Source organism: Embiotoca jacksoni, unplaced genomic scaffold (assembly GCF_022577435.1).
Source record: "Embiotoca jacksoni isolate LCO1_2020_lvr unplaced genomic scaffold, fEmbJac1.0.p SCAF_23, whole genome shotgun sequence".
In the NCBI taxonomy this organism is placed as follows: domain Eukaryota; kingdom Metazoa; phylum Chordata; class Actinopteri; family Embiotocidae; genus Embiotoca; species Embiotoca jacksoni.
The window spans coordinates 7,486,193-7,505,008 of NW_027185374.1; the positions used below are offsets into that span (position 1 = coordinate 7,486,193).

Sequence of the window (18,816 nt, forward strand, 5' to 3'; positions counted from 1 at the left end):
GGGAAAATATAGTCTGGTCAGATGAGAGCAAAATTGAACTCTTTTGATGCCATAATATACACCATGTTTGGAGGACAACACTGCACATCACCCTAAAAACACCAGACCAATAGTGACGTTTGGAGGTGGGAACATCATGGTGTCGGGCTGCTTTTCAGCATACGGTACTGGCAAACTTCACATAATTGAAGGAAGGATGAATGGAAAACTGTACCGAGACATTCTTGACAAAAATCTGCTGCCATCTACCAGGATGATGAAGATGAAACGAGGGTGGACATTGATTCCAAACACACAGCCAAGGAAACTGTCGATTGGTTCCAGAGAAAGAAAATAAAGCTGCTACAATGGCCCAGCCAATCACCTGACTTGAAAATCTATGGAAAGAACTGAAGATCAGAGTTCATAGAAGAGGCCCTTTAAGATTTGAAGACTGTTTGTGTGGAAGAATCGGCCAAAATCACATCTGAGCAATGCATACGACTAGTTTCTCCATACAGGAGGCGTCTTGAAGCTGTCGTTACCAACAAAGGCTTTTGTTCAAAGTAATAAATAAATATCAGTAAGCGTGTTCAATACTTTTTCCCTGTGTCATTTCACATTATCACACATAACTTAATTTCTGAATTTATTTGTTTTGGTTTCTTTGTATGTATGGATTACTTGGGTTGTCACCAACATCTGGTGAAAATGTCATGTCAATAGCACCTTTGGAAATATATTTACTGAGAAAAATGGTGACGTGTTCAATACTTATTTTACCCGCTGTAATTGTCTGAGTGGGTAAAAGAATACCCAAGGCGCTCAGCTGAGTGAACACATTCAACTTTTTTTTTTCATTTGCAAATGCTTTGTGTATAAGTAGGTCAAATTATGAGTAAAAAAAAAAAAAAAGGACACATATGGAGAATGATTAAACACAATCCCCAGGTCAGATTAAAGTCCTGTGACATTTAGGACCGCATGTTTTCAAAGATAAATCAAAGCTGGATATAAATAAAGGCCTCAGTAAAAATCAAACTAAACACTTGATGGATCGTCTTAAGTGGCGCTACAACAATAAATATTCCAATAATATACCGTACACCTCCTTACATTGCAACCAAGGAGGAGTGCAAGAGTATGAATTTAAACTGGGATTGACTTTCCCTCTTGAACTCTCTTTTATCATTCATCTCACAACTACTTTCATCACTTGAGGGTATACAGTTAAGTGCAACACCATGAACAGCTTCGACAAAAGACTGTCTGAAACTGCGTGCCACCATCCCCCAGCCTTTAAGCGTGGCCATTTAGAATAGACTTATTTTTATATGAACTCCTTTAGACTCAGTGGAGTCTTGGGATGCTTTCACACCTACCTGGTTTGGTCCGGATCTTCTGACTTTTCAGTTTGTTCTGAACCAAATTGGCAGGTGTGAGAGGCGCCTCTGACCCTGTTCCAGACTAAGCGACTGAAATTTGGTCATTTTGGATGGTTCAAACTTTCGGAGTAATTACAGGAAGTTGATTTTGGCTACCAACACCAATTGAACAACAGAAAAAAAAAAGAACTAGAAGTGAAGTAAAAATTAGCTGCAGCACATGGGCAGAGGAGGAAACAAAGCATTCAGTGGAAATGTGGTCTGACGTACAAATCAAAAGTCAACTTGAAAAAAACATAAAAATGCCAAAACTTAGAGCTTATTTTCTGGGAGGAGAATTAAAGCTGGTAGTAATGCCGTAACAATAATATAGTGGCAATGAAATTAATCTGTTTAGTTATTTTTGCTCCATTCAAACCAAAAAGGCTACCGGCTAAATTGACAAAATGCTGTCAGCAGACACACAAACCAATCAATGTCAAAATTAATGAGACCAACCCCACATATCAAAATGCCCTTAATCGACTTTGGCTCCCCAAACATCAGACAGCAAAGATAACGATAAACTTATTGTTTAATGTTTAAGTAAACTGTTGTAATCTGACATTATATACTTTTTTTCTGAATCTTGTGGACAACACGGAGACTTTAGTAGTTCAGCTGGGAGGCACTGCCATGCAGACCAGTATGGATGAAAAAGAAAAGCCATAAACCAGCTGACACTGACTGATTCATCCGTGTTATGAGTTCAACCAACAAATCAACTCCGCTCTGTCTCAACCATGAAAATATCTAACTGACAGCTACAGCCTCTGTTGCACATTTAAATATATTCAAATCACGGCAATGTCAGAGTGACAACTCAAAACTCCAACAAAAGCTGCTGCACGCGGGCCTATACCAGAGTCGTCCTCCTGACATCCCATGTCAAAAGGTCCAAATGTTCAAAGTTCACTTTTGGCTCAGCTTATTTACTGCCTGCAATAAAAAGGCTCCTAACTGCCTAGAGGGATAATAAATATGAATATGTGAGTTTTAATTCCTTGCACACAGCTAGGTAAAACGTAATCTGTGTGAGAAATGGCAACAGTTGTTTATATAAAAAGATTTCCCTCAAAGCATTGCGTGTTATTGTGCAGCCAAACCAATATATGAACATAATGAAGAGGTAATCAGCATGTCCAAAGACAGTAATGACAGAGAGCACCAAGAGACGTAAAAGCATACAGAAATAGAGTGGCAGAGGCAGAACTTAACCAAAACGGGCAGAGTGAGATGACGCAGACCTTCCAGCTGACTGCAGTCTATTGAGTACAGATAAAGTCAATTTATCGTCATCACTGTTAACCAAACATCTAAGTGCTCCACATCAAAATTTCACTAACCACTTTCTTTGGCACCAGAGAGGCATCCTTAGATTTTTTTTTTTTTTTTTATAGGCTTGAAATAAGAGGGTTTTTCTGACAGTGTTCAAGTGAGTGGATCAAGGCAGCCGAAGAAAAAGGCGGTGTAATTATTTCAGTCATCTTCATCCATCAAAAGTCTCCCTTTCTTCATCTCCTCTTCCTTTCTCGCTCTGCTCTCGTACTCCTACGACTGTGTGCTACGCCATCATACAAGCACTTAGCCCGCAAAATATCCCACTGCAGCCTGTGTGAACTGTGTCAGATGAAAGGAATCAACACAATAGAGATCAGTTTTGAATAAGTGGCGCAGAAATAGGCCGGCATAAATGTTATAAATACCTGGACACATGAGACAATGAGAAGCGTAATCAGCCTCTTCACTCTGCTGTCACATTTTAAACAGGCAGTCACACAGAGCACCTGTGATTAGTCACGAGCTGCCGTCTCATTGTACACAAACACAGTGCTACAACAATATTTTGTTATAAGCTGATTATATAGTCAATGACTAATTCAAGTTTCAGATTATGATATTTGTTTTTACAGATGAGTCAATACTGGCCTTTAATGTATTCTCTCATGAAATACTCAAATGTGGATAAATTTCCTTTTCGTCACAATCAACCAACAGTGAATTCACCCATTGGTTTGTGAACGGCCAATATGAAGGCTCAAGTTCGGATTTTGGCCGGCAAATCTTGCTGTTCAGAGTGGTTTGGAGTTGGAAGTGACCATATTTGTACAAGCTTGTGAGCTTGTGAGATTAGACTTTATCTAATTGAAATCTGATGACAATAGGTCCCACCCACCCATGGCAGTAAACTGACTGCACCAAAGGCTGACAATCAAACACACACGCCCCCAAAAACACGACGTTTTGAGTCTTGTTTTCGAATTAATGACCACCCGAAAATTAATGACAAGGATCGACTTTAGCTAGCAAAACCGAAATAACTAATTGGAAAAAACTATAGATTGTTCAATTTTATGAAACTAGTTGAATGGGAGTCAATGCAGCCGGAGGCTTTTTGAAGCCAACCCCTAGTGGCACCCGGTGGTATGGCACTTTCGCATCAGCCTCATTTTTCAGACCTGGAAGCTACGTCCACTTTTATATACACTCTATGTTCATAATACAGGTCTATCAAAATGTAGAATATGAATCTTGAATATGAAGGGAAGATACATTTTAAGCCGGTTTACAGGCAGCAATTCCTGTACTGAGATCCGCAGTTATTAAGATGGGTTAAATTATTTCCACCAATTGAAAACATTTTATATTTTCCCACTTTATAGCAGCAGTCCTTCTCACCAAAATGCAAAGTCAGAGATAAATAAACACCTACAAACGAGACTTGTTGTGTTATTAAGTTATGTTAGGAAAAAAATATTGAAATAAAGCCCGTCTGAGCATAAAAAAATGCATTAAAAACTACAGTTACAGCCCACTGTATGGCTTCTGGTTGGAAAGACAAACAGCAGTAGTTTGTGACTGTGGCAAGAACAAGTTGACTCTTCATGTGAATTAAAACAGTGAGGGGAAACACTAAAATTATACCAGTGTTATTCTTTAAATATCTCTCTGAGGCCTCGATCACTGCACCTTGAAGATAAATTATTAAATAAGGTGGGCAAAATAAGAAAAAATAATTTTCATAAGCATGACAGTGAACTAACAGTCTTCCTCAACTATGAGTATTCAACTCATAGGATTATTTATGTTATAGTATATGATCTCATTACTATAGAAAGTACTCCTGTTATTTTCTCTGACCATTTCCATCCCTGTTAATACTGAAAATGGGCCACAACCCTTCAGTTGCTGCTGCATCATCAATTTCAAGCAATGTGATTGGTTGAGCTTATCATCTGAATCCAGGGTCTTAGTGGCTCTTCTGAGCTGGCCAGTCAGAGCTGCTGCCATTGTTAAGCCACCTCTGTTCCAACTCTGCAGAAGTACTGAGATTCACACTGAACGCTTTTGGCACCGGGGAAACATTTAATCAGCCAAAAAAAAGAAGTCCTCTTTCTGGATCTGCGCCTCCCAAGTTTTGTGAACAGACCGCAGTTGTTCAGGAGAGGAAACGAACAGAACAATATCGCTGCACCTCCTCTTTAGTGTAACTGTGTGTGTGTGTGTGTGTGTGTGTGTGTGTGTGTGTGTGTGTGTGTGTGTGTGTGTCTGCTGGAGCATGCAGTGTTTACCAAACCAGCGCTGTGCAGTGGAGAAGTCCTAATCAGAATTCAAGGAGTAAAACTGGACTAACTCATGCACAAACAAAGCCTTTTTTGAATTCACCCAGGAACTGCTAATCCTAAATAGTTTGGCAGTGCTTTTTTTCGTTTAACACCTTTCTTTTTCTGCATTTGATTCTCGGCTCTGTTCCTTACTCCACGGTGCCAAGTTCCAAGTTCCAACATCCAGGCCACTGGATTGCTCCACAGTCACAGCTCTACCCTGCTCAGCAGACAGACTGACAGTCTGACAGTCACCATTCACTTGTTTTAGGGTGGATGCTTCAAGTCAAGCTGTTGTTCAGCACACTGAATAAAAAAAACTTTGAGATAAAGCAAAACTATCCTTGTTCTTTGTCATATATATAGGAGCATTTGATGTTCCTAAAAAACATGGAGTAAAGCAGGGGTGTCCAAACCATTTTCACTCTGGGAGATACTTTGGCAAAATGAAAGTATACGAGAGCTCAACCTCTGCTGCACTGACACAGCAGACACAGGTGAAGGCAGCAAGGGGAGATTGTCCACTTGTTAATTGATCGCATTGTTAGCAGCATTCTCTCTGACAGGTAGAAAAATAAATAAATAAAAACATGATGAATATACCAAATATACCTGGGCGTCCATCAATACACCTGAGCGTCCAGCCCAAGTAAATGTATGGGAAACACTGCATATTGTTCAAAAATGTCACAATCTACTCAGAACTGGGTCATGGGCTACTGGTAGTTCACGAGCTCCAGGAGAACCCTGGCGTAGAGTGACTGATTAAAGGCCATAATATTTAACTACTGCAGTAACAACAGCTTTCACCACACTGCTGAAAACCAATAAATAACACCTATAAAAGGTGTTGGCCGGTTATCGATAACCCTGTTCTGACCTTTTGCTGTAATCTTTAGCCATTCAGTGTTTACAGCAAAGCTTAAGCCTCTCTGAGTGGCTGATTCCTTCTGTCTGAACATCTTATCTAAGTAATTTGGTGGAAAGATTTTCCTCAGCATTCATGAAAATACTATTTAACCAAGATACTGACAGAAGATCTGCTGCATATCTCAGGGTGAATATGGCAGGAAAGTGACTCTATGTAAATAAACTGACAACCACAGCTAACAAAGTTTTTTTTTTTTTTCTTCCTAATCTTCTTTCTCTTTCTCTGACTACTGATGAGGATGAAATAGGGGCTCTGTGTGCCAGCCTATAACTTGGAAGAGGTCACAATTCACTTTCAGTGGATTGGCTGCAGATTTATGCCTCGTCTCTCGCTCCCATATAGTGCTGACGGAGGTGGAGGAGCAGCAGCCTCAGTAATCACAGAAAATTGCTGTGTTGGGGTAAACAGATGTACGAACTCTGCTATGACAAAGAAAAGGCTTTGTGTTGGTCCATCCCGTTTGTATTTGGACTTAACTGAAACCCGAAAAGAGCTTCTTTTTTTTTTGTGCTCTGGATTATGACAATTCGGGGCTCATCGAGAAATGCTCCTTACATACCAGCCGCCAACTGTGTGACTCTGGTTTTGGCCTGGGGTGAACTGACTTTCACCTCTGAACATCATTCAATGCCATATGCTGAGTGCTTGTCCAGTGAATGTCCTGAAATTGGCACAATACTCAAACATAAATCTCCTGAGAGAAAGCATTTAACCTTTTGTTATAACCACAGCCTGCCCGGGAGAAAACACACACACACACACACACACACACACACACACACACACACACACACACACACACACACACACACAGAAACAATGATATCAGTTTCAAAGCGGTAACATTCCTCACAATATGAGCGGGGGCCGAAAGAGAATGTGACATTTCCAAGGTGTGTGCTGTCGCATGGCAACCATGGCAACTAAACCAAAACGCTGTTAATTTGACTGAGTCAGTCCACTTCTCAGTTGCTCCTCCCCCTGGAAGCAGACCCAACCAACAGGAGCAAACGTTATTTTTAACCTCCTAAAGAAGCACCTGTTCCTGGCTGGACATGACAGGAATGTTGGGGTGTCTGTGTGTGTGTGTGTGTGTAGGTGCTTCCGAGTGCGTGATGGTTTGTTACTTGAAGCATGACATACACATGTGTGCAATGTGGTCAAATGAGCTGCGTCTCTGTCTAGTTACCATGGCACTCTAACTGGAAAATGTAAAGTAGTCAGCCAAAGCGGAGGGTGAAAATGGGAACTCAGTGACTTGTGTCATTCCAATAATGGGTATCAAGTAAATAAGAGACACACTGGTGATGCATTTGCAGGCTATTCAGACCACATTTCTGAGCAAATTCATTGAGTAGAAGCCAACAATAATAGACACAGCGAAACTCCAAGCAGGAAGTGTTTTCTTACAGTTTGGGACAAGGAACCTTTAAATATATTCAAGTTCCTTGTTCTTAAAGTGTCTTGTACTTTTCTTTGATTGAGGGAAAACACCTCACCTATGTTTTCAACATCTACTGATGATGGTATTGAATGGCAATGGGAAATGTGCCAACTTTTGAACTCGGTATTTCTAATTATCAATGATACTAGAAGCAGGCGCGGTGGAGTATTTATGGCCCTCCTGTTAATCTATGTCAAATGTAGGATAGGATTATGTTGACATAAAGTAACTGCGTGGTAATCATTTACACTGAGGTGACACATGGTTCTGCTCTACTACTGATGGTATTGTTTCTGACATTGTCAGGCATACCATCATTTTCATCAGCTGCATCATCACTGTAATCTTCATCATAATTTTTTTCCATCTGTGAATGTGAATGTGTGTTTGTGTGTTTTTAAAGCAGGAGGCGTTTCAAAATGAAAGGGAGACCGTGCAGAAACATAAAAAGCCAGCCAAATGGACTCATACAAACACAGGAGAGTTATGACTGCAGTAGTTTACATAGCAGTGCCCTGTTTAAAAATACAGCAGTGTGCAGAAATGGAGACACAGCTCACATTGCACAGGACTCTACACTGTTTGCACCTGTTTCTCTATCTACAGAGAAAGTGTAATACCATTAAACTATATCATACTACATTAACTACCTTCAACAAGAGTACTAAGCTGGTTCAAGCATTTGTTTTGGTATGTAGAGAGAAGTGAAAAATACAATTAAGCTTATTATTGAATCCAAAGGTGCTCATACAGTACACTGAGCTGCTGCCATTGTTAAGTCACCTCCATTTCCCCGCCGGACACCATCAACAACTAATACAAGTATCTTGTTACACTTCTGACATTTTCTTCACAGAATACTTTCCTTTCAAAATTAAGGTTGTATCGTCAGCACGACTTACTGTGACCCCAACAAAGACAGCGAGATAAAACTACCTGGATCCCTGAGCCTTGAGTCATCTGCTAAAAGGCAAAGAACATCTCACCTAAACAGGTCTGACCTTTAAACATGGCTGAAATCCACTGCTGGATCACACTCTGGCAGGAGAACTGATCACTGAAAAACCTTGGGATTAACAGTACAGACTTTCGATCACACTTACGTCAGATGCACACCATCTACAAACCTAACAATGTCAAGTTTAGGGATGTAGGAATGTCACACCACAGGCCTGTCAATCAAACAGACACGCCCCCCAAAACGCTGCTTTTTTTAGGCTTATTTTCAAATTAATGATGGGATTATTTTCAGATGGATCGCCAGAAAACTAATAAGCAAAAGCAACTTTTGCTAGAAACACTGAAATAACTTATGTAAACAATTCTTTGACTTTGTATTTCATGAGAGAAGTTGAATGGGAGTCTATGGTGCCGGAGGCTTTTTGGAGCCAACCTGGAGCGCACTCTGTGGTATTTCATCTTAAAACACTTCCGCATTGGCCTCATTTTTCAGACCCGAACATTGGTCCAGACATTCAGGTGTGACAATGCCCTTAAATATGTTCATTGAATTTAAAGGTGTTTCCTTGACAAGATTGAAAGCTATTTAAATAGACAGTAAATCAAGGCACTTGAACCACTAAATGAGTCATGGTTAAGACCTTCAATAAATAATAGAACTGAAAATAAAGTAAATGGATGAAAGTGTGGCGGTGTGTGTTTGAAAGTCAGTGCAGTGGGCACACCGAGTACAATTCTGCTGTGCTCCTGAAGAATCTGAGGAATGCCTTTACTCTGCAGGCCATCAGGCCGAGTCGCTCACAAACACACACACAACAACTGGACAGAGTATCACGGCTTGTTTAAATTGGTCTGTTCAACAGATGTGTAATACCATCATGAATAAACGCTTGAGACAATATCTCTTTATAAACACATGCGTACAAACACACAGTGGCACAGGAATATAGCCGGTGCCTTTCTTTATGCCCTAATAGAGTTTTGTCGGGGGCTGTGCATGGAATCATTTTAAGTTATTATGTGTGCGGTGGGCCTGTTTTCAATGCTGAGAGACAGAACAGACACCCACACAGATAAACACACACACACACACACACACACACACACACACACACACACAAAAGCCTCATCATTCAAAATCCTCGCCTTATGACAGAGGCACAGGAAATAATGTCGAATTGATGCCAACGAGCCTCTCTCAATTCTCTTAGTGGAGAACCACACTTAGTGCTTGTTATCTCCGACCACAGACAAACACACACTTTACACACATACACTCACACACACACACACACACACTAGACACTAGCTAGACATCAAAAGAGTCTCTTTATTTTTCTTTCTTTCTAGAAAAGGAAGTCTTTTCTCCTTGACTGTTCAATAGAACTGCAGATATTTTCTTTACATACAGTGTGTTAATCAACAGCAGGCTGGAAACATAGTAGGGTCCTTTGTCTGTTGCAAAACAGCAGTCGTTGTACACTCATAAATGGTGTGTTTGTGTGCAAAGGAAAGGTCTCGGTCAGCACTCCTGATATGACTGCTGTGAATTACCCCTCATCCAGCAAAACATCAAATCAATGGTAGCTATTAATTAGTCTACCTCTGGCTCCCGTTATACACATAAATAGAACAGGAAAACATGACGCCTGCAGAGCTATTTTGGAGGCGCTGGATTGGCAGACCTGTGCTCGAGTCCTCCGCGTAATCAATCCCTGTACCCAACAGTTGTACATACAAATAAACACAGCGAACTGGAACATCAAATTTCAAGGTGAGACTGAGATGAAGTGATTGATAAGGTTCCTGAAACTGATAGCATGTACCATCTTCAGTTTCATAACCTTGTTCCTGGTTATTATGACATTCTTTGCCATACTTGGGAGTGGAGAAAAAAAACAACACAATAGACAAGGGAATATTCTCACAGGTGTCAAGTTAAGGACTGCAGTTGCAGCAGTTCAGATTTCTGTCTCTTTTACAGGTTTAAGTCAGAACAGAGAGGAGAGACCTCCTGAGAACCAGTCAGTGTTGTCATGGATGCAATTGAAGCTAACTGGTGGCCGTTTATATCCAAAAGCTGAAACGTTAAACACAAATGTTTCTGGAATAGTGAGACAAAGAAAAAAGGTAAACCATCGCAATGTTGGAAAATGTTGATATAACTATATTGTTGATCCTGCTCTGTTCCATTCATGTCAACACAGTTAAGGAGGCTGTTTCCAGGGGCTTAAATGCTTCCCAGAGAGCTTGTGACTCCTCTAATAATCCTATGTACCATGATAATGGCAACTGAAATGCCTATCATGGATATTCTAATGGAGTTGACATGGCAATAAGTACTGGATTGCATGATGGCGGTAGTAAATGTAAAAGTTGTACAGTTTGAAGAAACAGTCTGGTAATGTAGCAGCTTTCCGAGCCGTAAGTGCTGTAACTTCCCATGGTGACACAAATCAAATACTGCAGAAATCAGGTTTCTGATGGCTGACCTGTGTCACGAGGGAATATTAGATTGCACACAGACTATGTATACACAAAGGTCCATTAGATTATTTGGTCAATCTTGCCTGCAGATGCCCATTTTATATATTGTCCTGACACCTGCTTCAGATTAATACCAAACACAATGAGACGAGGAGGCAGTTTTGACGTGCACTTTAGATAAGAACAACACAGACGGTCGTTTAGTGCTTCAGCACTTTCCACTTGCCAATCATCAGGGTGTTGACTATGTAATGGATATCACAGATCCTTCTATTGGTCAAGGCTTTATGTCCTTCAATCCTCACCGCTAGCATTCAGATTGACAATGGCACAGTGACAAAAATGAAAGGTTTCTCATTTCAGTGAGACTAATGCTTTAGTGCATCAGAGAATTATATGTGGGGAGATCAGCAAAAAAGCTAAATCTATCTGTTATGACCTGGCAACGCACTGCTGATACAGTATGTACGAAGCTGGACCAAAATGTTACAAGACGGGTTCCTGTTGCATGTAAAGGCTGTGCAGCATCATGACGTGCGTGTGGAAGCAGTGACCTTTGTGAGTAAGTATCGTTGCTCGATCAGCATCAGTGTCTAAGTTACACAGGCTTCTGTGAGCACTGGTCCGGCTGCAGTGGCAATTTCTCCATTGGCATGAGCAGAGAGAGCACGTCACAATTTGTGCAAAACTGTTGAAATCTGCAACAGACACCCTTGAAATGCTTCAGAAAGCCTACGGCAACGACGCAATGAACCAGTCAAGGTGTTTTGAGTGACATTCGCGTCTTAAGAGGGCCAGAACATCACTGTCCAACATGGAAAACACACATCAGGTCAGGAGCGCAACCAGATGAGTTTTTTTGCGCACCCTGAATTCGACCCCGGTGGGTCAGACTTTCAATGCCGAGTTCAAATGTGATGTTCTGAGGTGTCCGAGGGAAAACATTCGGTACAAACGACCTGCGCTGTGGAGCGGTGGCACTTCGGCTCTCCCACGTGACAATGTGACCGCTCACAGCACGTTCAAAACGCATATGTTTCTCACCCACAACTACACAATGTTGCTCTCCGCCCAAGTTTCAGGTTCATGGAGAAATCGCTGATGTGCTCGGACCAGTGGTCACAAAAACGCAGTTAACTCATGATGTTAAAAAATTTCCCCTCGGGGATTAATAAAGTATATACCTACCTACCTACCTTGATCAATCTACGAAACTTGGAGTACTTATTCATGAGGGCTATAGCTTCTTCGCTACGAGGTTGCACTACGTTCATGCATAACAGAAGCACTCTCCAAACATTTTGATTCACGTGGGAAAGCTTGAATCATGTACATCACAACATTGTGCTAATTTCATATGGTACATCTTAAAATAAAAAGATAACAGAAAGTATCTGGGCCCAATGTATTATAAAACAATATGTGATTTCTTGCTGCTTGATAAGCTTTAAATCTGGGCTTCCAAATTTAGATTTAATCTTCAAATTAAAAAATTAAGACTGCCGCAAGAGTTTCAGGAGAGCTCCAAGCTTGAAGGCATGGATAGGTCGTATTCATGTGGTGTCTTACCTTGTTCTGGTCGGTCCAGTACAGGAAGTAACCTTTGGGGTCAACGGTTAGAGTCACCGGGGTCACAGTGGTGGAATCCTGTAGTAAACACAGAAACGACATCTGGAGTCAATGTGTGTTTCTGCTTAGATGTGTGTAGCCTTGTCTGGGTTGTTACATGAGTGCCTGCTTTACGGCACAATATTCTCTGAGTAAAACAATTAATTAATTTGTTGGGATTAAAGCTTAGTTTTTTTTTGTAATAACACTTGCATACCAGAACCTGAAAAAACATTACAAGTCCTGTTTATGTTGTAAGCATGAACACAATCCTTTCCATCAAATGTTCTTTCCGAACCACGACCTGGCATCACCACAAACGGCCAAGGAGCCTGGTGTGTGTGTGTGTGTGTGTGTGTGTGTGTGTGTGTGTGTGTGTGTGTGCGATGACTTCAGTCATGAACTGCAAGTTGTTTCACAGCTGATGTTTCCATTTTCCTCTCTTGGAACAGTCAAATGCTTTCCTGCAGTTCCTACATACAGACGGCTCCAAGTCTCTCACACACACGAACACACACACACACACACACACACACACACACACACACACACACACACACACACACACACACGAACACACACACACACACACACACGAACACACACACAGTTTGACCCTGAGGCATACATGGCAACACCAGATATTATTGGATGCTTCTATAAAAAGAATGAGTCTTTGCATTTTTTTTCTTGTGGACAGTGGCTGTGGATGAGCTGAACAGTAGCATATTGTCCTCCTCAATCAGCTATGGCTGTGAGATCAGAGAGATGGAAACCGCATTTGCTGCACAGAGCTAGAAAATCTTCAAAGTGTCTTCTAATGATGTCCCTATCACAGCATTGGGAGACAGAGCTAATGGTCTGCATCTGCTACACACTTGTCACATTTGGGGGCGACCCTATGTACTGAAACTTTCAGAGTTTAAAAGTTGGGAGAGGGAGGTGGCAGACAGCAGAGGAGTCTGAGAACCATTGGAAATCATTTCACACTGTCTTAACAAGATGGTAACAATTCATGAAACCTCACACACCTGCTCTATGATGGATCAACACTGACATCCATGGAGAAATTAAAATAAACAGAGGCAAAGCAGAAAAAAAGAAAGACAGGAAATGAGCGTAAACTAAATGAGCGACTCGTTCAGTGTCGGAACTGGTAAAGTGCTGCATCAGTGGCATTTGCCATAGTGACGTTTGCTATGGTAACCCACCATCCCCGTGAAATCTATTAGAGCCTCAAAGGAATCGTTTTGGTTCTGTTCACATGATTGCACAATCTTTGCAGGCTTGATTGAATGACAAAAGATGCAGCTCATACCACTGAATGCACGTAGCACACGCACACCATGCAAAGCCTGAGGGCAGGAAAAAGAAGCCTAATGTTTGCAGTTCTTAGATATACAGTAGCATCTCATACTGAATCCAGCTCATGTCTCTGATCTTCACTCAATTTACAATCTACAGTCCAATTTCTACAGTTACATTATTACAGATGGATATCTCTTTCTGCATGAATATTTATTTCTAGAAAATAATCATGAGCTTGATCTTTGACTTTTCAGGAAGCTGTTTATATTTCCAGTAAATTGAGAATTTTTCCAGTGGGCAACATGTGGCGACGGATGGATGTCAGAGGAAGATGGTTGGCGAGCTCTGGGATTTAGCCTAATGATGTGAGAGCAGTCATTTTCACCAGCTTCTTACTTAATGTCCTGACTCTTCATGGCCACCACTACAAACACATTAAGCCATTATGGACTCTTAGCAAAGACTTTCTCATGGGTCTGCTGCACATTTAGAAAAAAACAAAAAGTACTTATAGCATAGTGGATTAGACTTCAGTGATTTGCTCAGATTACCACCTCCTGAGTGTGACTGCTCATGTTGATTTTTTTTTTTGTCATTAATGGGACGACATTAGGCACCAGTGGCCTGCTTTTTAGCAGAATTAAGATGAGATTAGTGACTGACTTGCGAAAGTACAAACACCCCGAGGGATCCAATTCCAAGGCAGGAGACATTGCCATTATTTTTAGTGAACAGTCTGTACCATTAGCCATCACCTAAGGGGATGTGTTAGAGAGGAGATTTGAGCTCAGCAGATTCCTGTTCTGTATGCTAATGACATATTGTGCTACTTTTGAGGGATTTTTATGCTCCCCTGTGGAGCCTGATCATATCTTTTTCTACGCACGCCAGACCGAAGGGGAAATGATACAAGTGTAAACTTATAAAAATCTGTTTACACAGACCCAGCATCATCTCTCAGATTTCACATCGTGCCAGTCTGTCAGGGATCCTTAAAATGAAGGGTCCTTGTCCTTGAGGATTTGGATGGCCGCCTGTCCTCCACTCTCTCCCAACAGAAAGCAGTCATTGGTGGTAAATGTGCCATTTGAACTGACTGACAAAAAATAACACAATCCAGGCAATATGTGAGGCTGCAACCAGTGGTTTCATGAGCTGCAGAGGCAGTCAGCTGTCTGCAAGTGGCTGCAACTAAAATACAAGGTGTCTGTATATGTCTGTGTGAGGGGAGGTTGGGAGAGGTCTGAGGCTTTCGCAAACATTTCGAGAGGTTTTCTGATAGTTTGTCTATTCTTCTTCTTCGAGAGTCACAGCATTGTGTGCTGTAGTTCTGCAGTGCTTTTCCTCACCAGCTCAGACACTGTGCTTCTGAAAACTCATGGCTTCTAGTTCCTGCAGTACAGTATGCCCTCATTACACAGTGAAAGAAAAAAAAATGGATTTCAGGAGTGACTAAAAAAAATCTGTAATTTACACGGACAAGGAAAAATAAAAAAAAATTCCACCAGAGAAAAGCAATAACGCAATAATTAAATCACATGCATGTAAGAATTTGTTTGTACAATTTCTCGTTGAGAGAGGTTTGAGTGCAGCCAAACGTCCAATGCCACGATAAGAAGAGAATGATTGAATTAATCCTTCCCCACTGACAATTTATTAGAGCTTTTCTCTCTCTGTCTGCCTCTGAATTCCTAGGACTGTCATTCTTTCCATGAAATGATACAGAGAGGAAAGAGGAAGGAAGGAGTGCATGGGAAATAAAACAGAGACAGTATCTGCGAGTGTGTTCTATGCCGTGGGCTTTTCGCAGGAAAGGCCTGGTGGGCATTTGGTTCTGGAGATAGGCCCACACATACAAACTGAAGTTCATAAACACGCTGGCAGGGGAAACAGACTCACACCTCACACACCCCTTCTCACAACATACCCGGGAGAGAAAGGGGGAGAGAGAGAGAGAGAGAGGGAGAGGAAGCGAGAGGGGAGTGGCTCATTAGTAATTACTGGTTAAGGAATGACTCAAGTTCTCTTATTTAAGCTGAAGGTTGATGATTGACAGAGCGGCAGGTTTTCAAGCGTGCATAATTCCCTCTCTGCCATCTGTACTGACCACATTCACACTTTTGTCAACGCTCATCCACTAATGCCATCTGTGCTGTGCTCGGCTCACCTGAGCTCAGGGAATCTGAATATGTATTTGTGAATACATGAGCTTATGAAATTATACTTTTAAAAGGCCACTTATGTAAAACTAGCAGAGCTGCATAGTTTATTAGCAACATTTCGTTGCCTCTGCTTGGCTCCATTTAGGATTTGAATGCAAAAAATAATGAGATTTGATTAATCTTTCAGTGTCAGAAAAGTATGTTGGGCAACAGTTACATGTGGGTACATTATCCTCTCTCAACATTTTCAGTGATGGAAAATGTAGGGAGAGAATTGAAAGTATTCACAGGTGGGCACATATTCAAATTCTCACACAACAAACATACGCCAGAAAACATGGGAAGTAAAAACATCACACAGAGTCCGTTTCAGAACAGAGAGAGCTGTTCTGAAGTCACAGCTGGAGATAAGCAAAACCATTTAGTACAATAAGGTCATTCAATTTAAACTCCGTTTGAAGCGCAACGGCTCAGTGTGAATTCTCCGATAGGATTATTCTTGGGGAAAAGGTGCAGTGCGGAACAAAGCTGTCTGGTCAAAGGCCACTACTGTTTTACTTATCAGCAGCGTGCCATCAATTTTAATCAAGGTCATTTCACCCCAGTCAGACCTTTACATAGGAATAGCACCAAGAACAAAGTAAAAGCAAACAAACAAAGACGAGCTTCATTCAGCTCTTTGGCTGATGGTTAGATTCGCGATACACTAATTAGTTAATTGATCAAATAATTCAAAGGAAGGGGGAGGGGCGATATGAGTTCAAATGTTTCCTTTGATTTAGTGAGTGGCGAGCACATTCTCACACAAGCATTGGCGAACACGCGCGCACGCATACAAATACTGTAAATGAAAGCAAAGCACATGTCAGCACACACTACAGCTGCAGTATTTCTTTGAACCGCAAACCAGGAAGCCAAAAGCAGTCAGCCCTCTGTCAGTGCTGTCTCCACTGACTAGTAAATCAATCGGCCACTGTTGCATGAGTAGCCTATAGATTGTGTAATACATTACAGTGCATGCAAACCGACGCGTGCAGAAATCATCCCACGGTGCCAAACAGAAGAAGAAGAAGAAAAAAAAGATTCACTGTAGGTCATTACTTACATCATCCCATTTCATAAATTTGTTGCCCTTTCTCAGGCTCTCGGGCACGGACACTGGCTTGAGCTGCAGCGCATGAACTCCAGGCTGTGCCCCAGCCATTGACTCATCTACTCTTCTCGACGCGCGGCAGGGGTAGAAAATGAGTCACTTCACTCTCTTCCACTCTTATTGCTCTACCACTCCTTTGTAATCTGCTCAAAAGCAGGCGGACGGGAGCCCACTACTGCTGCCAGTATGTCATGCCCGCATTGACGCTCGGCGGTGGCGCGTCTCGGCGTTTTGGAGAGCTGTGGAGGCGGACACAGGCGTCGTGGACCGGGGCCACTGACTGACTGACTGACTGACTGAGCGACATGCAGCTAAGGACGAGAAGAGAGAGAGAGAGAGAGAGAGACGGACTGAGAGAGATAATGGTGGAGAAGGAGGGGGCATCTGAATGAGTTGCACGTCTGTTTTCAAATGGTACAAGTTAATGCGGGGACAGGATCGATGCTGTAAGTGATCTAGCGCCGCCATGCGTCCGTGGCAATTAGACGGGCATTTAGTGTCCTCAAGTTTTAAACAAACTTGTCACTAGTGATGTGGGAAACATATGAATAAGTGCAGGTGCATGCAACATTGATATTTAGCAATTGCTGGCTTGTGAATTTTTTTTTAGAGTACAATAACAGCAGTATAATAATGAGAAAGATTTTTTTATCCCTTGAAATGAGGCAGGATTTTGCGGTTGGGTTTTCATATTGAAAAATAAGTTACACGCCTTTTTTTAAAATTCTTCTCGGTGTGTTGTGACTTGGTCTTGGCATTAAATGGATGTAGTATATCCTCACCAGAAGGGAAATTTGAACTAGTATTCATCCCTGTATCCATGGGTAACAGGTGCTTCTTGTTAATTTAAGAAATAGGTCCACACCCATTAGTGAGAATACTCCCCGATTTCTGTTTGAGTCCCCAAACATGGCTCTCAGCCATTTTCCTTCTTCATCACAAGACTTCTATAAAGTTCTGAGTCAGCCTTCAGGACTTTTGGTTTCAAGAGTTTAACTATCTTATTAAATAAAACATGGAACTCCGCTGGGCTTTGCACCACCTACAGTGTATTTTCTGCAATTTCCAAAAAAAGAAACGGCGGACTATTTGAATCCTCCTTCTGCGGTCAGTCAGCGGCTGGCACCGACCCCTCAGACATGTCAAACTATTCAAAGCTGTCAAATTCTGAGTGGCACTTTCCATGTCAGCTGTAATAGCAGTTTGTTTGAGTTTGCCTCCTGTCATTAATGATTGATTAACTGTGACAGTTTGGGGACCGGGCCCTGAAAAGAGTCATAATTGGGTGACAGCTCAGGGAAGTGAGAGAAGAGTGTGAGAGAAACAGAGAGGAAAGACTCAAAGCTATAAGAAGGGGTGAAAAAAAAAAATCACATTTAAAAACAATATTTTTAATGAATCACAATCCCAAAGTAGAAGCACTTATTTCAGCAACAACAACAAATGTACAGAATAGTGTCACACCAATGCCGAGACTCAAATGTGTTGTTTTTTTTTTTTATACAGCGAATGAGTCATTGTTATCCTCCATGCCTCAGACTTTGGTATCCATCATCTGACTTCCTATCAGCCCTGAGGTTTCAGCTCACTCTAAAATCAGCCACAGCACTCTCACATGAAAGACAAAAGCCCACAGTAAGGAGGAATAATTGGATTGTCAGTATATAAAAACTCTAAGATTGTTTTGAGCTTTTAAAATCAAGTCCTCGAAGTTGTCAGTAGAGCATTTCAGCTTTTCCTTACTGTTGAAACAAA

At 41.5% G+C, this 18,816-nt stretch overlaps 1 protein-coding gene across 4 annotated transcripts in view; it reads right to left on the minus strand.

Annotated features, from left to right (window-relative positions):
• Window positions 1–17,356, minus strand: part of plcb1l (phospholipase C beta 1-like) — a 112,209-nt gene extending 94,853 nt beyond the window's left edge. For 3 of the 4 annotated variants that reach the window (XM_069158568.1, XM_069158569.1, XM_069158570.1), the window contains exons 1-2: window positions 17,014–17,356; window positions 12,400–12,477 (exon numbers count right to left, since the gene is read on the minus strand). In XM_069158568.1, coding sequence (XP_069014669.1) covers window positions 12,400–12,477; window positions 17,014–17,112 — 177 coding nt within the window. In that variant the 5' untranslated portion in view covers window positions 17,113–17,356. The remainder of the gene's footprint in view (window positions 1–12,399; window positions 12,478–17,013) is intronic. The other variant, XM_069158567.1, reaches the window with a different exon arrangement.
• Window positions 17,357–18,816: the final 1,460 nt, after the last annotated feature.